Source organism: Danio rerio, chromosome 2 (genome assembly GCF_049306965.1).
Source record: "Danio rerio strain Tuebingen ecotype United States chromosome 2, GRCz12tu, whole genome shotgun sequence".
NCBI lineage: Eukaryota > Metazoa > Chordata > Actinopteri > Cypriniformes > Danionidae > Danio > Danio rerio.
The window spans coordinates 23,159,599-23,183,941 of NC_133177.1; the positions used below are offsets into that span (position 1 = coordinate 23,159,599).

Sequence of the window (24,343 nt, forward strand, 5' to 3'; positions counted from 1 at the left end):
ACTTCAGTGAGCGCGCCTAAAAACGCGCGCGACCAGTCCATTATGTCTCAGCACACATCTCACCTCAGCTGCAGTTTCCATCGTTTTATTGACGCAGGCATGATAAAGTGCCATTCTTAAACCGTCTGTGCTCACGTTTATTGTCCATTTTCTACCCATTAACTTTTGAAATTGACACGACTTAGCGACGTTTTACAAGTTCTGAGTGAAATGGTAGATTCCGACTGACGTCGGAAGTTCAGAGGGTCAAAGTTTACAGTGAAGGTAAGGCTTGCCTGCGTGCACACCGTGGCGGTTTTGTAATCCTCCATTTTGTCAATATTTAAACAAAAATGTTTAACATATGCAGAGTTCAGATGCAAAGTGCCGTCTGAAATTTCCATCGAAAATGAACGTTTCTTTTTTTTCTCTCAGCTTCCTTTGTTTACATTGTTTAGTTTAAAGACCTCAAAAAGGACTTATTCTTTGCCAGAAAAGTGATATTAGTGAACCCACACACAAGACAGAAGCATGATAAAACTGCTTATTTTAGAAGAAAGTTTCAGACGACATTTCGAGGTTTTTGCATGAGAACTCTTCATATGTGAAATGAATGTCTGTCTGTCTGTCTGTCTGTCTATAACAATGTATATAATTTCAAATTCAGTGCAATGTTACCTGAAAATACAGATTTAATCATATAGTTTAATTCTCAAGCCAGTTTATAGACTTATTTTTCATCATTTTATCTTTATAAGTACATTTGAATTACCCATAGCATAATTTCTGCATGATTTTACCTAAGTTCAGCTTCATGTTCAGCTTTATTTATTATGCATATTTATTTTCAGATATATAAAACTGATTTTTCAAATAGCTGCATCAGATCATATTTGAACCAAAAATAGCTTAGTTTCGGAGCATTTCAAGATTAGGAACTCTCGTTATTGAGTTTAGTTAAGAATGCTTCAGGATGGAGTGAGGGGTTAAATTTTTGGAGCTTCACTATCACACAGAGGAGGGGAGCAGCTTGTCCAGTGACGTCCTGCCCCCCCTCCTCCTTCTTTCCTCAGTGAATCAAAGGTTCAAAGTCTGACGACCCCAAGTCACCAATCCTCTGAGGTCTGCTATTCTGAAACACCACTACACTATTATTTAATCACATGTTATTTTTACAGATTCTTGCTTTCGCAGTCAGAGAACATAAAATCTTAAAAAGCAAATTCTGGTTATCAAAATGAATTAAAAAGGATTACTGTAGGTGGGATTTATCTACAATCCTCCTCAAATAATTAAACACAATTTCTCTTCTTTTATTCATTTAAAAATGCAAACATCTGCTGAAGATGTGTTTAAACCATATATAAGTTTGGTAAATCATCACACAACACAATTCTCAGTTTTTGTCTTTATTATAAAACATAAATATTCTCAACAACATAAAAAATTGAACACAGGACATCTTAAGAGGCTTGTAATTCCCTTTTCCCCTTAAGACATGAGACTTTGTTTTCTTTTCTCTTTTTTTATGTAGACACCTCTGCCACCATCACGTGTAGAAATAGGTCACTTCACCTTCCATTCACTAGTGTTTATTCCTCCTGCCTGCTTGCATCTCCCGTCTTTGCAGTCAGAGCGGGTTTCTCTCCAACCCAACACAGCAGGCCAAACGTGAGCAGGGCTTGATGTTCAAACACCTGCCGACTGCTGAGGAGCTTTATTTTTTCAAATCTGCAACTCTGGAGCTGAGCTGAGCTGAGCTGAGCTTCTCAGTTCTGTGTGTGTGAGTGCACGGTTTGCACCCCAAGCAATATTTTGCAACATCTACTTAGCCATATTATTATTATTTTTTCCCAGACAGTATAATCATTCAAAAAATGTTAGTTGTTCCTACAAAAACATTATGTTTGCACTTAATATAAGAACACAAATGCAGAGTTTAGCACTTTCTTTAAATGTTCTAATATAAACAGCAACACAGAAATAGTGATGAAAACCAAAACAACGTCCCAAATGACTGTATTTTTTTATTACAGTATATTTGCCCAATGTAATTCAAATTAAATATTTATGCTCTGTAAAAGCATATTTGAGCAAAAATCAGGCAGTTCTGTTTTTTTATATTATTATTTTTATTCAGTCCAAAAAGTTGTTGATGTGACTATAGAAATTTATAAATGGTTTCAGCTATTTAAATATTATTTCTGCACAAATCTAAAGCAGCACATCTGTTAATAATGATGGATGGATGGATGGAAAGTTCGTAGACAGACAGATAGATGTATAGATAAATAGATGGAGCGTTTCACACAATTAATTCATGTTGTCGCAACACAATTCGATTAAGTTACCTTAACACATTTAAATTGGCTGAAGACAAAACATTTAAATTGACACAAAAAACAAGAATTGTGATTCAGCTCATCTGATAAAAATAGTTTGACCAAGCAAACAATAAATATTTTTAGAATATATATATATATATATATATATATATATATATATATATATATATATATATATATATATATATATATATATATTAGGGGTGTAACGATTTATCGTTGTAAGATTTATTGCGATGCAAAAATTTCACAAATGCATCGTGGCGTTATGACGATTTGATTACGATATGACGTCCGTTTTCTCTTATTAGTTGAGCTGTTTGCACGTGAGCTACGTTCCACCTGCTGTCGCACGTGCTGTGGCAACATTTCGGTTGTACAGTCATTGCTTTAGACTCGTCCGCTTTTTGACATGCATACTGGGTCAAACATCCTAAGTTTTAAAGTCTTCACAGTGATTTACTTACTTTGCACAGCGACACCTCCTAATGGTGTTGAAAGAGTCACATACTGTATTTATAAGGTACAATTCACCCTAAAATATCATTGTCTTCATATAATGATGTGTTCGCGTCTGCAAAATCACACATGAAGTGAGCTGATTGTGAGCTGTTACTACAGAGGGCGGACTATGATAGACGCGTGCGTATGGCAAGCCGTTTTAGCATTTAAACCTTTGTTCTGACTATCCATAAATATATTTAGAGATATCTCTAATTATATTTTGACTAATCATAATTATAATTCGACTAGTCAGAATGACAATTAGAGATATCTGCAATTACAATTGTACTATAGTACGAAATCAGATTGGACTAGTCATATTCCTCCATTGACTGCCATTGAAAAATATTTGCAGATATCTCTAAATGAGTTTTAACTAGTCACAATTGTAATAAGAGATATCTCTAAATGAATTTCGACTAGTAACAATTGCAATTAGAGATAGCTCTAACTGAGTTCTTACTAGTCATAATACATTTAGAGATATCTTTAATTCGTCATATTTAGAGATATCTATAAATATATTTGAAGATATCTCTAATTAATTTACTACTAGTCGAATTACAGTTGTAGATATCTTGAATTGGATTTTTGACTAGTCAAAATTCATTTAGAGATATCTCTAATTATAATCTAATTGTCATTCTGGCTAGAATAATTATAATTATGACTAGTAAAGATATAATTAGAGATATCTCTAAATATATTTATGGAGAACAAAGGTTTAAATGCTAAAATGGCTTGCCATACGCGCGCGTCTGCTTCAGTGAACAGAACCTGCAGGTTGTGACTAACAGGTAATAGTAAACAACATCCAGTTTGTGGAACAGAGTGATCGTTCAGGAGCCGCATGGGAAGTGTGAACAGCACTTAGCAGTGGAAATGAAACCGAAAACGTGCACATTATTTAAACAATCATATCGCATTTTAGAGTTATGATTACGACGAGCACTAACCCTTTTCAATACAGAGGTACACAAAAATGCACGTCAACATGATACACTTGATAGCGCCGACATCAGTGACGCCGAAGAAATAGTAAACCTGCCGAAACTGCTGAAAAGAGCCTCGACTGTTCTGTGTAATGAAAAGACGGCCACCATGTCACTCATCATGCCCAACATGAAGACAGCTATCCATAAAAACCTCTCAGACAGATACACCAAAGTTCAGGATTATCTTATAGAACTGCTGATTACCTGGAAATGTAGATTTTTTTTTTTTGCACACACAAAAAACGCAAGTGACCAAGCAAAGCCTTAAACTCTTACTGTTAAATTTAATTGAATAGAAAGTTTTTTTTTTTGCACCTTTACTTAAATTGTTCCTTAATTTTGTCTCTGTCATTTCAATAATAATTTATAAGAAGTTTTTAAATTGTTTTATTTTCCAGAGACAGGCCTGTTTAATTTATTTTCTAAAAGAAGGTTCAGTTTAACAAGTTGAAACAAAAGAAATACATAAAAAAATAGTTTACTTGGTAATAAATTTTTTAAAATAAAATTTGCATTTCCGTTTAATTTGTAATTTTTATTCCAAATATCGTGATACATATCGAACCGTGAACATTATATCGTGTACACATTGTATCGTGAGCTGAGTGTATCGTTACACCACTAATATATATATATATATATATATATATATATATATATATATATATATATATATATATATATATATATACTATTCTATTTGATTTAACCAAAGTCACACAAGTGGCAATTTCACATTTGTCACATCAGTAACGAAGAGATGTCACATCTGCAACGACAGTTTTTCCTCATAAATGTGAAAATTTAAAATAAAATAAACCTATCCCTTTCGTTCTATAGAGAGCCAACTCATTTCCGTTTGATGAGCATTGTTTATTTTGGGTTATGCAGTTTAATTCACAGAATTTCTACAAAGTATGTTGTATACTGTAAACCCGCAGACTTTTTTGGTCACATCCATAACGCATGTTTTCTTTTCTCATTTAAAGTTCAAAATATGTTTACAGAAAATATAAACAAAAGTTTCAAAATAATTCATCATAATTGTTAAACAAAATGTTAGTCATTATGAAAAATGATTATATTTTCTACTTATTATCAGAACACAAAAGAGTTTAATACATATCTTTGATGTAACTCTTCTAATGCAAACAACAACACACAACTAATCATAAAAACTCAAAGTATGCCCCAGACTGACTGTTTTTTTTTATTTGCTTGCTCTTCGATTCATATATTCGCCCTATATTTTTTCAAATCTAATATTTATGTTCGGGACAGCAGCCTCCTCATGCTGAGAGCTGATAAGCCCGAGGCAAGTTACTGATCAGAGGGCTTGTGGATCCTCTAGAATCAGCAGGGGTCAGAATATCATTATAATCAAGCAGCTGTAGAAATACAGAGCCAGAATCCAGCACAGCATTGTCATCACGCACACAGACGCTGGCAACAGATGACACACTTGGCTCCGGTGAATTTTCCCTCTCCTCCGTGTTGGCCAATTCGGTGAATCAGCATTTGATTGATTGTCGTCACCCAGCGTTTGTGTGCTGAAAGAGAAATGATCTCAGTCCTTGGGCAGTAACAAACCTGACATCAGATAAGTGGCCTTTCGTTTTCAAAGCCAAGGAAGGCGGCTTGATTAGTCGTTTGTGAGCTGGAGCTGTTATCAGAGCACTTGTAGATTTCACTGGCTTGATGCTAAACAACATTTTGAAGAGCTTATGTTTACTTTTAGTAAACATATATTCAAAATATTAAACAAAAATCACTTATGATTTTGGATAAATAACAGATAAATGAATTATAATTAGTGGATTTGTAGTTTCTTGAATTAATGTGTGTGTCTGTGCGAGCACATGTATGTGAGACACTGAGAGTTATGATGCTGAAAATACAGCTTTGCCATTACAGTAAATAAACTGTTAAACACAATAATCTTAATAAGAAAAACAATATTTTACAGTATTTAATCAAATAAATGCTCCCCTGTTTATTTTTCCCCCAATTTCTGTTTAACAGTGAGAAAAGCGTGTTTTCAACACATTACTAAACATAATGATTTTAATAACTCATTTCTAATAACTGATTTATTTTATTTGGCATGATGAAAGTAAATAATATTTGACTAGATATTTTCAAGACACTTCTTTACAGCTTATAGTGACATTTAAAGGCTTAACTGGGTTAATTAGGTTAACTAGGCAGGTTAACGTCATTAGGCAAGTTATTGCACAACGATGGTTTGTTCTGTAGATTAGCGAATAAAAAATTAGCTTAAAGGGGCTAATAATTTTGACCTTAAAACCGTTGAAAAAATTAAGAACTGCTTTTATTCTAGTTGAAATAAAACAAATAAGACTACTGTGAAAATTTCTTTGTTCTGTTAAACATCGTTTGGGAAATATTTACAAAAGAAAAAAATTCAAAGGGGGGCTAATAATTCTGACTTTAACTGTATATTAATATATATATATATATATATATATATATATATATATATATATATATATATATATATATATATATATATATGTATATATGTATATATATATATATATATATGTATATATATATATATATATGTATATATATATATATGTATATATATATATATATATATATATATGTATATATATATATATATATATATATATATATATATGTGTGTGTATATATATATATATGTATATATATATATATATATATATATATATATATATATGTATATATATATATATATGTATATATATATATATATATATATATATATATATATATATATATATATATATATATATATATATATATATATATATATATACAGCTGAAGGCAGATTAATTAGCCCCCTTTATTTATTTATTTATTTATTTTTAATATATCCCAAATTATGTTTAACAGAGCAAGGGCATTTTCACAGTTTGTCTGATAATATTGTTTCTTCTGGAGAAAGTCTTATTTGTTTTATTTTAGCTAGAATAAAATGAGTTTTAAATTATTAAAAAGCCATTTTAAGGTCAAAATTATTAGCCCCTTTAAGCTATTTTTTTCCTTATTACCCTAACCTGCCTAGTTAATCTAATTAACCTAGTTAAGCCTTTAAATGTCACTTTCAGCTGTATAAAAGTTAAATATCTTATAAATATTATTTATAAGATATCATGGCAAAGATAATCATGTCATCATGGCAAAGATAAAATAAATTAGTTATTAGAAATAAAAAAAATAATACAAAAAATAATAATAAAAAAAACGAAAAAATAAAGAAAAAATAAGAAAAAATAAACGGGTGCTAATAATTCAAGGGGCTAATAATTCTGACTTCAAATGTATATATTAGGCCTGCACGATATTGGAACATTGCGAATTGGAACATTGCGGAACATCTGAAATTGCAATATTTTTTGCTTTTTTATATATTGTGCTATATATGAAATATTGCGATATCTCTTCACCATAATTTAATTAACTCTTTCTGCAAAGACTTGATTGATTGGTATGATTTTATAGAGGAGTAACCTGTAAATATATTTTTATGTAATTTATTATAAACAAATAAACAAAATAGTGATAAATAAACATAATGGAGCAAATATTAAAATGAAATAAACAATAATTGTTTTAATAAAAGTTTTCTGAGGAGAGACTAACAGTGTTAGATTACAGAAATGGAATAATCAAATGCAAATTAACAATGCAGAGTCTTGATCACATTGTTCAATAAAATGAATTTTCATTAAACTTCATTACTTTATTTATATTTTAATTTTTCCTTTATTTTAGCAGGAATTTCCCATTGAGATATACAGCTCTTCTACCAAGGCGTCCTGGTCAAAATGGCAGCACAAAAAGTTTCAGATACAAAATTAGACACACATAAAATTTAACAAATGACAATTTGCACAAAACATTCACACGATTCTTCCAGGTAAGACTTTAAATGATTATTAAATATATTTAGAGATGGAATTGTTTCTAACATGAAACAATCTGCATTTATGTACTATTAAAATGCATTGAACTTACAATGCTTACATAGTCACAGGCTTTAAAAAACACATGTTTAAGATTACCTTCCACTCTATTATGCTTGAATTCTCCAAAAATCTCATGCGTTTTGACACCTGTGGTTTCTGGTCATGTAGAACCCAATTCAAAATTGCATATCTTGCGATGTGACTATTACAAACATGAATATCGATGCTCAAACGACATATTGTGCAGCCCTAAGAGAGATATAAAGTGCTCATCATAATTGAGTAAACCCCATTTTGAAAATGAATATTTTTTCCATTTCTCAAAGAATATAGGCAATGTATTTTGGTGCATTTAAACAAAACAGATTTATTAAACAGATGCATTTATTAAAATAATATTTTATTCACAAAACATAATTATAAATTGAAGGGTAATACAATTAAATTCAAGCAAACTATTGCAAAAATAAATTACAACCTACAAAGTTTCAACTACATTTTTACATTATTTTGCTTCTCTTGATTTTTTTTTCTTTTAAATTTGTATTTATTATTTTTCTGTAACATATTAATTTTGGTGTATTTTGGACCATTATCGTAAGTTGTTTTGTTAGATAAGCTTCAGATTTGGGTTCAGTACTGACTAACCTCATGTATATGTATAGCTTCCTATTAAAAATATGAATTTAAAATGTAGATTTGTGAGGGCTGTACTTATATATGCTGAGCACTGTATACTGAAGAATGTCCTGGAAATGTTTTTTCCCAAGATGGATGTCAATGATTACTGGTTTCCAGCAGTCTTCAAAATATCTTCTTTTGTTTTCAACAGAACCAAAAAATCAAAACACTTTTTAAAACTGACCTGGAAAATTTTAAAAGTAAATGAGTAAATGATGAATTTAAATTTTTGTGTGAACTACCCCTTTGAAACATCATTTTATTATTTAAAACCTACTGTATCTCTTTAAACCCCCTTCTTACATCAGTAAATATAAAATACAAAGATTGCAAAAGAGAAAAAATGATTTGCCCAAATAATCATTAAAACACATTTTAAACACAAAGCTCTGTTTCTCATAATGTCTATTTATCATCTGGCAAGACTTCCAGTGGATTTTGGAAGTGTTACGTGACAAAAATACCAGCCAAGCAGACTCATGATTTCACAGACAATCTCAAAATGGCCAAATAGCAACTGTCAACAGCAACAATAAACTGCCTATCAATAGTACGCTCTATCAATTATAACATTTAAGCCATTTTTACCTTTTTGAGGCTTAAAAAACACCTCTGATTTGCCCCTTTCAACACGAGCACATTGCTTCATCATCAGAGTGTAGCTATCCTTGGTGACTGAGCTGTCTGTGTTTGTGTGTGTCAGTGTGTGTGTGTGATTGTTTGGAGCGTGGTTCAACACATCTCTGGTTTTAACTAACCTGCACACTTTCATGCATGCTTTGATCCTGTAGGCAACGGTTCAAAAGGGAACGACTAACAGCGTTGTGTGGCAGTCAGTGAGAGAAACACACCAAACGGTTTCCTGCGTTTAACAGGCTACCTCCTGTGACTGTGTCAGCGACAAGGAAGAGGGAAAAAAAGAAAGACTTTCGTTCACTTTCCTTTTTTTCCTTTTCGTTCTTTTCTTGTTGGGCTCTGCAGAAAACCTCTGTAAATAATGTTTGTCACGCAAAACATTTGATGTTACTGAAAGGAGTAACACAAGGAAATGTCCTATTTGCATCCTGCATGGATAATTATAGCAGTTGTTATCAGTTTCCTACGTGGACTTTTGTTGTCGAGAGTTTTTTTTTTATTCTTTCTGCACACTCAACAGTTCATGAATTCTTTATAGAGAAATTACTGCTAGTCATTTTTATGTCCTCCATGGATTAGGCTAAAGATTTAACTTCTCAGCCAACCACAGCAAGCTTTAGCATTCTTTCTTTTTCCTCTTTTTTATTGACTCTTTTGTCACACAAAACATTTGATGATTCTTAAAGGTGTGACATGAGGGAATGTCCTATTTTCAGCATGCTTGAAAAATGGCAGCTGCTTCAAAAGATTTTATCTTGAAATTTTGATTTTAAGGTATATATTTCATTCTTTCAGCTCAATAAACTCTTAATTTACTTCTTATTAATAGTATAACATAGAATTAGGGATGTAGAATAAGATCAGGGCTGCACAATAATGGAAAAATCAGACATCACGATATTTTGTTTTACCATATATATATATATTTTTTTTACATATATTTTGCAATAAGAATAAAATTTCACCAGATGATTTGGTCAACTCTAAATGGAAAGATTTTATTAATTTACATTGACTGGCATGATTAAGTATTTTGTTCTTTGTGATGCATCTGCATAAATAATAAGTAAAAATAAATAAATAAATAAATAAATAAACAGTACTTTATGGTAGGATTGCATGATTTACCGATACTATGGAGGTATTGGGATATTATATGGCTCCAAAATACTGGTGGTGCCACTGTAGATTGTAAACGGTAGTATCGTCATTAATGGTTTATCTACAATAGATAATGTTGCATGTGGAAAAGTCACTAAAATGCTCACACGATTGTGCAACAACAGACCATTTTATTTTAAAATTTTGTGGAGTCCTGTAAGGTTGCAAAACTGTAGAATTTGTGCCTTTTATGGTAGCCTAATTGACGTTTTCTAGCGCTTCAGTTCGAACACACAACTGAATCGGTTCATTTCTGTTCCTGTCTCCAATCTCTTTAAAAGAACGACTCACAAAGTGAAATTTTAAACTACTTTGGATTTTTTTAGCTGATAATATTGAAAAGAAAAATGGATGAAAAACCTCAAATAGCAACAGGAAACATTGAAACTATTTTCGATCACTTCATATGGTGTAATTATGTAATTCTTTTGTAACAAATTTCATTCTATAAAATGTGTATCTTTATTTTAATGTATTTTTTGTTGGTCAGTTATCTACAAAATAAACAAAAAGAATGAATACATTTTAGGTGAAGTGAGGTGCAAATAATATTTTTTGACCTTTAGAGAATTATGAATTAAATTAAAGTAGGCCTATTATAACATAAAATATGGTGGTATTTCTTTATAGTACAATAAAACATAAAATATAGCATTTTCTTTTATAATTTGAGTTACAGTATTGCAATACTACTTGGTATCATGATACTTCATCTGGTATAGTATCGTAAGATTAATTAATGGTATCACTACAACACTACTTTATGATTTTCCGGGAAGTCTAACAGTATTCAAATACAGAAATTGAATCTTCAGATGTAAAACAACATGATCATCATAGTATAAATTAGGGCTGGGTGATCAAATCGAACACCATTGTCAATATCGATTAAAAAAAAATCCGTATGAAGTTTTGGTTTGAAGCTATAATTTTATTAAATGTGGCTGCTTAACGCATGCCTTGGAAGGAATGTAAATAAACTTAGGGTGTAAGTTTGTCATTTCCAATAGAGGCGCACAACGTGCACATAGGAGCGACGCGCACATGTTGTGCAAGCTGCTCACATGTGACACATGTGCATTTTCCAGGCGCACCTAGCTGAAAACATCCTAACTTTTCTGAATGCTTGAGCACACTCATGTAAGTAGATCTAACCAATGTGCTTCACGCTTTGTATGGAATATACACATTTCAGTTATAACGGCAGGCTAATTACCTCAGACAAACACAGCGCATCCAAGCACTGCAGTGCATTTTATTTTCTCCATAAATTTGTATCGGAGCTCCAGCAATGGTTTGCCTGTTTGTCAGCCTCTGAAAAAGTGGTTGATTGTCGCCTGGTTACAGAAAGTCGGCAGGGAAGCACGAGTGCAAAGTGCATTGAAAATGGTGAAGGACTTGCACTTGTCACTTAAGGTCAGAATAACAACACGCGCGAAAATGAGTGCCATGGCTAGCAGCAGAGGAGATTGTAAATAAAAAAGGATGTTGCCAGAGTGGCTTTTTGGTTTCTTTTCTTGTGCATCCCAGCCACTAGCTCCCCATCTGAAAGATTTTTTTTAGCGTAGAGGATAATATAGTCATCTAACCATAGATATGTACACTAGATGTCACCTGGCCTATTGTTGTCTATTGGAAGGAATGCGTCAATAGCGCTGCCATCTTGCTACAGGGTAGCGCTCCTTTGAAATGAATGCGGGACCAAGGTACAGTGGAGGACTGTGGCCATCCAAAGCCAGAGAAATACACATATACATATTTATCTATGATCGGGAGTTTTTTCTGGATGTTACTATGTAATTTTTTTTCCAATTACGAAAATTATAATTTTACATCACTTTTCTACACTGATGGATCAGTGACCGCACGGGCATTCCTGACAAAAAGCTTGTGTTTGTGTGTACAGAAATGTACTATTCACCCTCCCTGTTAAATTTAATCTAATCCGTGTCCTGAAACACACCTCCTCTCCTGCTTTCACTTCTCATACTGACGGAGGGAGCAATTCGTTTGTGAATGAATCCCCTGAACGACTCTTTCACTAACGTTAGCCGACAATAATACAAGTTTCTGGCAGCGCAGCATCTCGTTGTCATATTTCTTTTGCATTGTTTGCTGATTTTATTCAACAAAACTAGCATAAACCGAGTGTTTGGTGCAAGTTGGAGCTGCTTTGCCGTATACTGAATGCAGTAAGTGACTATTATCATCAATACCGTTACCTGATTAGCACAAAAGTTCAGAACATACAAAAACAGAAAAAAACTTAATATTACCTATAAAATGTTCTGCCTTTGTGCTTTGTTTTCTTTGTTTGCTCGTTACTACACATGTAGACATCGCTAAAGTCCCGCATCTTCACGTAATAACACCGTCTTGACTAGTACGGTTGAATGACACTTGTCCTGGGAGCACTGTACCAATGTGGCGGCGCTATTGACGCATGCTCAGGGTCCCTATGCGATATCTAGTGTATATATCTATGGTCATCTAACTTCACAGTTTGTAATGTTGCATTGTGTACTTGAATAATGGTAGCTGGTTCCTTTACTTGAAAGTTCAGATTTGATTGTTATCATTTGTTTTGTTTACAGAGAACCAGGTTTACTGTATCATTATTCACACTTACAGATGATGATCTACATTTACTATTGCACACATTTTGTAACATTTTATTTATCAAGTTTAAGAGTCTCTTTTTAATACTTATGTTTATTTCATTATCAAATAATTTGTTTAAATTATTTTGGTTTTGAATTTTAAAACTATTTGCCTTAGTAATGTTGGTAAATTACAATTAAGTGGTTTAAGAAATCATAATAATACAAAATGTATTGTTAAAAATATTTAATAATTGCAATACTGAATTATATGAAACATGATATCATGATTTTTTTTGCAATATTGCCCAGCCTTAGTATAAAAAAATTTAATTAATAATAATATCCTTATATTTTACTCTTTAAATAATAATCTAACCCTGCAAAATGACTATTGCAGATACACACATTGCGATATCAATGCTCAAATGATATATTGTTCAGCCCTAATATGTACTTATATACATAAATAAACAGCCAATATTTTAATAATAGCCATAAATAAGCCACTAGGTAATTGTAAGAACTGGTACTTCAGCTAAAGTATCACCATTTTTTTTTTCGTTCTGCACACTTCTGCATTCTTTACAGAGAAAATAGAATTTTCATTTTTTATATTTTTAATATTCAGTTTCCTTGTTTTACATTTATGCCTTTATGGATTAGGACAAAGCATTAACAAATGTCAAGCTTCATTTTTTTTTTTTTCTTCTCTGCCAACCACGGCAGGTCTTAGCATTCTGGATTGAAAATGCCTGCCGTCTGGCAACACTGCCTGTGTAGAACTTGGCAGACATCCAGAACAAAAAGAATATTGGAAACCATAACTATTTCTGATATGATGAAACAACAGAGAAATATACTGCAATATTGTTCCAGGAGGAACCACGCAGCTTCCCAGTCATTCCAATTAATTGATACAGTAATTCATATAAATGACAGGTCTGTGAAAATTCAGATCGAATGAAATGCCGGGCTTGGAAATGCACGACATTTTATATTAGCTTCCTATTCTCTGTTGTTGGTGGAGCATTAAACATTTACACTCTTTCATTTTGCCTTCAGTGTTCCACAGAGGTCTGAATCCAGCGGCAAGTCTTTGCTGGAGATACGAGAAAGGACATGATTTGAAAACACAGAGGCCTGAGAGGACAGAAGGTTGGTCATACTTCACCACTGTGCATAAACAGCTCAACAAACATGATATATAGGGTGACATATTGGAAACTTCGAGAAAAAAAAATTAGGAAATCTTTTGTTTTTTTTCCTTGTTTTTTAACAAAAATACGGTACAATTGTTTTCCACTCATCAATGCTACATTCATATGATCAAAATACAGTAAAACACAAATTTTTAGATAAATTTTAAAAAACTACAGTGGAAATCAGAATTATTAAACCCCTTTTGAATGTTTTTTTTTCTTTTTTTATATATTTCCCAAATGATGTTTAACAAAGCAAGGAGATTTTCACAGTATATCTAATACAATTTTTTTTTTCTCCTGGAAAGTCTTTTTTGTTTTATTTCGGCTAGAATAAAATCAGTTTTTGTTTTTATTTTTTTAACATTAAGGTCAAAATTATTAGCCCCTTTAAGCTATAATTTTTAACAAACCATCATTATACAATAACTTGCCTAATTCCCCTAACCTGCCTAGTTAACCTAATTAAAATAATTAAGGCTTTAAATGTCACTAAGCTGTCTTGAAAAATACCTAGTTAAATATTATTTACTGTCATCATGGCAAAGATAAAATAAATCTGTTTTTAGAAATGAATAGAATAGAAATTATTAAAACTAAAATTTTTAGAAATGGGTTGAAAAACTCAAATCTTCATTAAGCAGAAATTGGGGGAAAAATAAACAGGAGGGCTAATAATTCAGGGGGTTTAAAAATTCTGATTTCAACTGTATATATTTTGAAATACAATTTATTTCTATGATGACAAAGTAGAATTAATATTACTACAGACTTTAGTGTCAAAGGATACATCAGAAATGGATCTAATATGTAGATTTGGCACAAGAAATAGGTGTGGTGTATTTATATATAAATCTTATTATCATACCCTCAAAAATAAATAAATTTGAATGCAAACTGTTTTGAATATTCTTGTAAATACATACAAAAAATAGATAAAACATAGATGTGTGAAATTGCCACTGCAAAGCAGCCCCTGCTGAAAGCAAATAACAATCTTTTTCTTAACTTGAGAGCCTGCTTTCAAACGCTCTATTTTTAACCCGTCATATCTCTTTAAACATCAGAGGTTAGAAGCTACTATTTGTTGTCATCTCTGCTTTCCTCCATCTGACACTGATGAGAGATTGCAGAGAAAAGTGGGTTGAGTGATAACAGAGCAGGTTCAGGCTCACTAAGCGTCAGATCAGGGCCCTCGTCTGTTTGTCATCGGATGCCGTCCAGACTTTTTGGCTGAGCTCTGAAATGCGTCTCACCAGCACCTTATTTCTTCCAAGCAAGCAAGCAAGCAAGCCTAAACTTCAGGCCTGGGCTCAGTTCTGTCAGAAAGCATTGGGATTAAAGAAGCCACAGCCAGCAGGACTAGCAGAGGATTAGAGGCGACTTGAAGGGATGGTTTGCAAAGCGCAGACGAGAGGCGGTCAACTACACCTCTGATTCTGCTTTGGGCTGTTTTGACTGCCAGTCAAGGATTTGGGGGCACTGAGAAAAAGCGAGGTGTTGGACAGCTTTGCCGGCAGCTCTACCTGGATTGGATGGGATCGAGTCGTGGCTGACCTTTGGGTTACTTTAACAAGAAAAGCGTCAGGCCTTGCAGTCCTCTTCACTTCATCCCTGAACTCAGCGGAGGTCTCGCAGGTTTCCATCAGCAAGTGCTGGAGGAACAGCTTAAGTGTATGTGACAAGGAGCAGCATGATACACTCCACTGTAAAGTCTATCAGGTATGGGAAATATCTGCAGCAATGGAAATATTCATTAAATGCTGGGTTCGTATAACACATGGTGTTAAGTATTGGTTAAACGCTTGTGCTAGGAATTGAAAGGTTGTGTGCTCAAATCTTGTGTTAGCAAAGATATAAATGAATGAATGAGTGGATAAATAAATTAATACATGAATGAAAAATTATCAAAAATAGGCAAGCAAATCTATTATTGTTTATAAAGAAGTTTCAATTTTGTAAGCAATCAGACCTAAAATGCCTACTTGACATAGATAAGTTACAATTTTGTAAATGAAAAAAATAAAATAAAAATAAAGAAATGTGATTTATTTAGATTTTATTTTGCATTTTAATAATTTTATTACTAATTCCTAGGTTTCCAAAAAAATCCAGGGGATTGCAAACTCCATTATATGAATCTAGTTTGGTGTAATTACATAAAACTAGGCAACAAAGATGGAAAGTACTTAAATAATGTTACTAATACAGTGCTCTTTTTTTTATATATATATTATTTTTCTTACACTTTAAACCCCAAAAAGTGGACTAAAACCATTTGAGGAAACTGATTGCAACAAACTATTTAAGTTCAAAAACTAATCCTAATAAGTACTGTGTTTGATTAAATAAAACAATTTAAGTACAGTAAAACCCGATAAAAATGAAGAGAACTTAAATCAACTGTACTGTAAAACCAGTTAAGGCAGATGAGTTAAGGCATCTCAAACCGTTTGAGGAAACTGATTGCTACAAACCATCTGAGTTAAAAAAAACTGTACTGTGAACTTACTCCATTTAATTTGGAATAATGAGGTATTTATTTAACTCGTTTCCTTCAAAACTCTTCCTTCAGAACTTAGTTCAAAACTCTTTTCAAATGAGTCGAATTAACTTCCAGTAAATTTCAAGTTAACTACACTCATTTCATTACAAGGGGAATAATACATTTTGTTAACAGTGACACTGTCATTTTTAAAACGTTTTATGATGCCAAAAATAAAACAGTCAATAAAAATGTTGATATATTTTGCGATTGAACTATTCAGGCTAAATGCATCCACTTTTTGTATGTTTTTATATTGCAATAGTATTTTTTCATCCATTGCAAACTTAAGAGCTTTTGTAGGGTTAGTTTACCTCAAAATTAGCATTTACTCACTTTTTACTTAACCTCAATTGGTTATAAATTTTTCTTTCTTCTGTCAAACACAAAAGACGATATTTTGAATGAAGCTGTAAACATTTAACCATTGACATCTATAGAAAAAGAAAACATACTGAGGGAGTCAAAGGTTACAGGTTTCCAGCTTTTTTCAAAATATCCTCTTTTGTGTTCAACAGAAGAAAAAAAAACTTAAACAGGGTTAGAAAAAGTAAGGGTGAGAAAATGATGATATAATTTAACATTTTTAGGGTGATTTATCCCTTTAAAACATATACAAGACCAACGAAAAACAAATTGCTTTAAGGAGATACAGTTCTGACACCAGTTCTGAGACTATTCTGATTAAAAAAACAAGTATCCATACAGTAAGCATTCTGTCCTGTTTAAGATTTGTGTATACTATTGGTCTGCACAGATTTCACATTTCATCCCAACCACATCAGAGGATATTTAGAAGCAGACTGGGATCCTTCTATTTAGCAATCCTAGTTTGTTTGTTAGGTGCACATTAAGGTTAAATTGAACCGCACAGTCCGCACTAACAGAGCAACCACACATCAGTTCACTTTAATGAAACAAAACCTGCTTAGTGTGAACACACTCTTTGAAACCACTGATTCATTAGTGAGTTGTGTGAATGATTCAGAATGAAACACAAAATGAACATTCTGCTAATCTATCGGACCAATGTAATAAAACACTATGTGCCCTTTACTTACTATAATCTATACAATTAACTATGCATAATTACATACCAAGCCTAACCTGCACTCTAACCTAACCAAATAGTAAGTACAGTAAATGTAATGTATTTTTATTACTGAAGAGTTAAATAAAAGATTACATTGTAACAGGGACACTTTAAATAAAGGGTGACAAAAAGATCACATGTAAAATAATTATTTTGTGAATCACTAGTTCTTATTTTCAGTGTTGGGTGAGAAACAATATTGATAAAAATATGAAATCTGGTTAACAGTAATTTTTCTTAATATATATGGTAAATGACTGTAAACTGACTTCCCCTGAAACTCCCTGCATGACACTTTAATTATTCATTTTTGTCAACAATTGTTATGGTTCTTTTTCATTTTTGTTTTTTTGTCCATTATTTATGTACATCAGAGTGTTATGTTGCATCTCAAATACTGATTATTATTTTTTCTTCTATTCCTTTAATTGTATGTTATCATGATGTTGTCTAGTAGTTGTGTGAATGACACTTAACACCTTCTATTTATTAGCATGTTTTGCTGCTTCTGGGTTGAGCAGTAGTTCATTATCTGACTTTCTCATCACCATATGTTTATAGTTGTGTTAACATGTATGTCTCTGTAACTAAAGATATGATGTGTTGATTTTAATACTTCAAAACACTGCTGTATTAACACTATAAGTAAAAGAAATACAGTAGTTTACCATACAAAATTGAAATTACTTTTATGGTTTGGACCTTTTTCACCATAAAAAACACAGCTTTTTACATTCAAGATAGTTTTTTATGTTATAGATTAATCATGATTCAGATTTTTTTTTTTTAAGTTATAAGAGATTTGAGTAGATGTAGGTCAGTTTAATGGAATGTTCAAATCATGAAATGACTTGTGAAGTTATTATCATTTAACTTAAAATTCTAAGGCAACAACTATTTGAACACTGGTGCATTAACACTATAAATAAATTAAATACGGTAGTCTACCATACAAATTTAAAATTACTTTTACGATTTGTACCTTTTTTACTGTGAAAAGCTGCATGCCATTTTTTACTATAATTTTTTCCATTTTTTTACAGTCAAAATATGTTTTTTTAATGTGATTTTAACTTTAATTTAGATTACTCATGTATCAGCTTTAGTTTTTTTAACTCTAAGAGATTTAACTAGTCATTTTAAGTCATTTTAATGTAATGTTCAAATGATGAAATGACTTGTGAGGTTAATTTCATTAAACTTAAAAATTTAAGGCAACAGCTATTTGAACACTGCTGTATTAACACTATAAATAAATGAAATACGGTAGTTTACCATACAAATTTAAAAATTACTTTTGCTGTTTGTACCTTTTTTTACAGTGAAAAATCACAGCTGACAACTTTATTTTTTTAAGTTATAAAATATTTAACTAGATGTTTTAAGTTTTATGTAATGTTCAAATGATGAAATGACTGGTGAAGTTAATTTCATTTAACCTAATAATTTAAGGCAACAGCTTTTTTTTTTTTTTTTTGCAGTGCTGGACTAATTAGAATTTGTGTATTTTGAGCCACTTGTTACCACTGATGAATCTAAAAATCCTCCTGAAAATGCACAGTTTAGCCGATAAATATACTGTATGTGATTTAAAAATCAGCCATGCTACCAGATCCCAACAGAAAAATTTCATTAAACTAAAAGCTTTGCTTTTTGTTCTTTTACATTTGTTCACTTAGCAGACACTTTCATCTAAAAGTGCTACCATTCTAATCCCTGCAACATTTCATGGTCTCCATGAAAAATCACCATTGCACCTTTGAGTGCAACAATTAACCCTTGGCTGCTCCAGTGGGATTGTCATCGCAGTGGATAGAAATGTCAGCGAGATGACAAATTAGCTAGACTGTCTTAATAATTCAGAGTATTCCAAGCACAAGCAGCAGTCTTAACCTGTTATATAGCACCATAGAAAAAAGGAAAGAAAAAAATGATGAAGATGAGCAATTGGCTAGCAGACAGTAAATATCTGTTAAACAACTCTGGCCAGGATTGAGATAGAGGCCAAAACAGAGGGCAGAGAAGCATTTCTGACCCAACGCATGCCAGATGGCTGTAGCAGCACAGACTCTCTCGGCAGGGTTCTGGCCAATCCTGTGAGAGTTAGATGTATCATGAAAACTGATCTACGCACAAGCCAAGCCACAGCGTTCTGTTCGACACCAATCTGCGAAACTTTCTTTGCTGGCAGACAGAGTGATAAAGCACAAGTGAGAAAAGAGCAAGGCGTGCGCATCTGGACCCACAACAGCTGGCCCGAAAACATTGCAATAGCAACACACACGTGCTCTTGTGGCTCTCAGGACGACGGTGCATGGATCGGCTTGGGTGCTTACTGCACCGCGAGTGTGAAAGTTGATTAGCAGCGAATACAACAGTCGCTCGTCTTGCTGACAGAAACAGAGTTTGTCCTCCTTGAGAGGATTTAGGCAAGCTTTTATTTGATCTCGGAGTCAGCCGCGGCTCAACGAGCCATTTGTTTAACAGAGAGATGCACTGCTATGTGTGTCAATGTGTCAGCTCTAAGCACACAAAACTGGCAACTGTTGATCTGGAATTCCCGTCGGTGTCAATCTTTCCGAGGATGAAACAAAGGCGGCTGAGTGAACTGCCTCGTCGAGTCATTTTTATTTCACACTTTGACTCAAAAATCTACCTAGGCTGATTCCGTCCAACATCTTCATTTGTTCAGTTAAAGCAACATTGCGTGGCTATTTTATTAGCATAGAAGAACGGTGATGAAACGTCGGAGTCGATCTCGCACCAGTTAGGTGAGATCGTTTCTTACGCCACATGCAAAATGCGTAGTGCTCGGTAAAAGAGCTGCAGCGGCGCAGATAATTGATTTGCTTATTTTGTTTTGTGCCGATAGGCCTCCATTTATTCCGCAGCGAAATCGTCGAAGGCAATTGGAGGGCAGATGGCGTGCATACCGATCACCTCCGCTCCGCTCTTAAACTCACAAAGCGAGCGTCCTAGCCTGAACCGCACATATATCAATGCAGATGAAAATGCCCTGCTGGACTAATTATCACAGAATAATTAAAGATATGACCTGCATGGTGAGGGAAGAGGAGGACTGCGGGAGGAGAAGGGGGGGTCTTGTCTGAAGGTGGTCCTGATGATGGAGTAAACAAAGGCTCTGTGTGCAGCCCCCAGGAGATGATTATGTATCAAAAGGTCAGAGCTTATACGAGAGCGCACAGGGAGGGGGAGGGGAGAGCGAGCGAGCGGCGCAGAGAGATAGAGATGGGCCAAACACAATTTCGTGGCCCTTTCAGAGTATTCAAATGTTTTAAGTGCAGCCACTTGACCATGAGGCCCGCAATGGCCTCGTCAAGAGCTTTCAGTCGCCACAACAGACTAATAGCCTTGAGCAAACAATCGTAAGACCCCAGTTTCTCCATCCAACTTTACAAGCACTTGTGACCCAGGACTTTGACTGATCTGTCAACCCTACTAAAAGCCAAGGATCTTTCCAGGAGAGGTTTAAGGGGGCGGCGCAGACCGAGTTTTCCAAATATACAGCATCTCTGCCTCCATAAGGGATATAAACACAGAGCACTCGCTCACACGCACACGTGAACTGCATTCTCATATCATATGGGTGAGCTGATAGTGGAGCTTCGAGCTCAGCCAAGTATGCAGAGTCTTTGGAGTGTGTGCTAATGTCTGTTTAGTCTAGCCTACACAGAATTTTGGGTTGCATGAATCTGTCAGCTTATTTCTGATGAAAGCAAACGAGCATTCACCACTATGTAAAATGCTTGTAAGACACATTTTGATTTGGAAAGAGTTGGGATTTTCCCCCTATAGCTCTGCAGTGTGTTGGAGTGTTGAAGCACTTGAACTACCCCTCTCAGTAATGGTCTCAAATACGACTGTGCGATGATCTGATTTTTAAAATTTTTAAAACAGATATTGCGATTTTGATTTGATTTGCGATTTAATTTGTAGTCAAGCTTCAGCTCAACTATCGTAGCTTTTTACTGCTAAAACTGAAGGGATATTAACTAACTTTTATTCAAATTTGTTTATAATCATTCAGAAATTAAACACAATTTTTTTTCTCTAGAGCAAACAGTAGTGAGTAATGGCGTTAGTTATCTCCTGGTGCCTTCATGATGTGTTTTCATATGCAACAGCTGCAAACAACTCTGAAATTGTACTTTGCTGTTGCTAGCTACTAAACTGAGTGTCACTGGCAATACTTTTAGTTCACTTTTTAGCAAGACACTCTTCATATAGCCAACTGTGGTGCTTTTTTAGATGCTGGTTGTCCATATATTAATGCTTCTGAAATGGCAGACGCCATCATCCCACTTGTCCGCACTTTACTGTTTGTTTATTTTATTGTGGGCTTTTTGCATAGTTTGGTTGTGCAATTGTGATTGGGCAGAACGAAAGTGTGCTCACTCAGTTGGCTAGTAAAACTGTCACACACAGACGGCAGTCAAGCATTTGCTCTGGGTGGGGGAAATTATATAATAATATATATTTCATATCATAGCCTCCTGCGATTAGCTAATTTTAAGGTTTCGAATTGCAATTGCGATTAGATTTCAATTAATTGCACAGCTCTAATCTCAAATACCCAAAAATACTATAGTAAGACAGAGGGGATTGTGGAAAAAAACATTTTTATAATCTAGTTCTAAATTAACAATGATCTATATATAACTGAAAAATTATATTCTTTGGTTTTTAATTATCTCATTTCATTAAGAACTAGGGTTTGTAAGGCATTAAAACCTCTTGCTTTCTGAGCACTGGCTGTGCCAAATGGCTCATTTCCACTGAGTGGTACAGTATGGTACAGTTTGGTATGATATTATGGCCATTTCCACTGTCAAAGGCAGGGCTTAATTTGCACCTCATTTTACCGATACACCTCCTTACCTGCCCTCCTCCCCCGTCCGCTGTTCACTTTCACTTTGTTCCACGACTCCCCAACACTCTTCACTTTCGTGTGCGACAACCAACCCCCGCGCTGGCTTGTAACTTACATCAGCGACACCCCTCCGCTATCCAACGCCCCGCTACCCCCTCCATCCCTTTCTCCACTTTCGTGCGCAACACCTCTACATCCTCGGGTAGCATGCCGGACCCATTACACCAATCTGTTCACAAATTAAGCACTGGTCAAAGGGAACCAAAAAGCGAACCGTACTGTACCACTTTTTGGGTACCTTTTTAATAGGGTACCTAGCACAGCAAAAGGGTACGAAAAGGCGGAGCTAGACACGCAGCTGAACAATATTGGTTTACAGAGAAGCATGACTAGCTCGTGCACAAGCAGGAGAATGAAAACAAAGTAAGCGTCATTTTTAAATACACAGCAGAGACATTACGCCGTAATAATATCTACGTATAATAATAAGCCATGGTCGAACCAAGCTCAAACAGACCTTGTAGTTGGCTTAATGAACAGCCACAACAGCCAAGGAGAACAAAATCTGCCATGTTTTTGTCACTTTCTCCAGAGAGGAGTGCATGTCTATATTTGAAATAACAAACTTCTGACGATAATAACGTGTGCATGATTATTGAAGTGCTTGTGACATCTGATTCTTTCCAAAGCGGACAAACGCAAGAGTCAAGCGCAAAAAAACAAAGGAGAAACTGGAAAAAAACAAAGGAGCAAATGATTCTTTTAGCGACCTAAAACATGAACAAACTGCCATGTTTAATTATTATCATCACCTTTTGGACTATTATGAACTTGGAATAACGAAATTACTTTCTAACAGAGGTTACATGTGCTGGTGAAAATTAAAGATACAGATGAGAGGTTTGCACAGAATGTTGGCTATATGCTGTGTGTTGTTTTTGAACCCAAATAAGGACTAAATGTATGCTGTGTGTAGTTTTTCTGTAATTGGTAACATATCGTAGACTGTAAGTTGGTACCCTTTTGGCAGTGAACAGCAAGCCTGATAAAGGTGACCCATACCGACCCATACCATACCGTAATGTACCACTCAGTGGAAATGGGCCAAAAGTGATGCAAATGAAAACGCCAGGGTCCCAACAACTGTGCCTTTGTCCTTGGGTGATACTTATAATCTGGTCAAGGCAGGTTAAGCCTCAGGATCTATGCATCTATCTAGGCCCATTTTTTATGTCTCCATCTACAAACTCTGCCCCCTCTTAAAACACATAATAGACAGGACAACTCTGTCTCAAATTAGGCTTGATATTGGACGTGAAAAACGTACAGACTTGTTACAAACTACTCTTGTCACTGTAAGTTACTCCTGTAGGCTCTTGCTGACTTGTAGACTTTTTGAAGATGCTATAGGCTAACCAACACGTCTCAGTAAAGTAATTCTGCTCGTTTGTCTCCTGGCCTGGGTTCCTCATCTTTTTATTTATTTTTTCCAACAGTATGTGGCTGTTGATAGCTTGGTACTGTAAATGTCTCAAAACTGACTGAAAAATGAATTTGGAATTCTACCCTTTCTACACAATACTTAACACCGCCACTAATGTGAGAGAGAGAAAGAAAGAAAGAAAGAAAGAAAGAAAGAAAAAGAAAAAGAAAGAAAGTCATTATTTAGTAAACTAGCGAAAATAACATGGATTATTTAGTCCTTTCTCTTTTTTTTCCTCCAAGGCTGAAAT

At 34.0% G+C, this 24,343-nt stretch overlaps 1 protein-coding gene and 1 long non-coding RNA gene across 2 annotated transcripts in view; one reads left to right on the forward strand and one right to left on the reverse strand.

The window, feature by feature from the left end:
- LOC141378039 (uncharacterized) lies at window positions 1-14,432 on the forward strand. Its single transcript, XR_012391373.1, has 2 exons — window positions 1-264; window positions 13,945-14,432. It is a non-coding gene; the product is annotated as an uncharacterized lncRNA (long non-coding RNA).
- The window catches only part of LOC137487806 (uncharacterized), a 23,579-nt gene continuing 3,920 nt past the window's right edge, over window positions 4,685-24,343 (reverse strand). Inside the window, exon 3 of the mRNA XM_068213823.2 lies at window positions 4,685-5,373. Coding sequence (XP_068069924.1) covers window positions 5,356-5,373 — 18 coding nt within the window. The 3' untranslated portion in view covers window positions 4,685-5,355. The remainder of the gene's footprint in view (window positions 5,374-24,343) is intronic.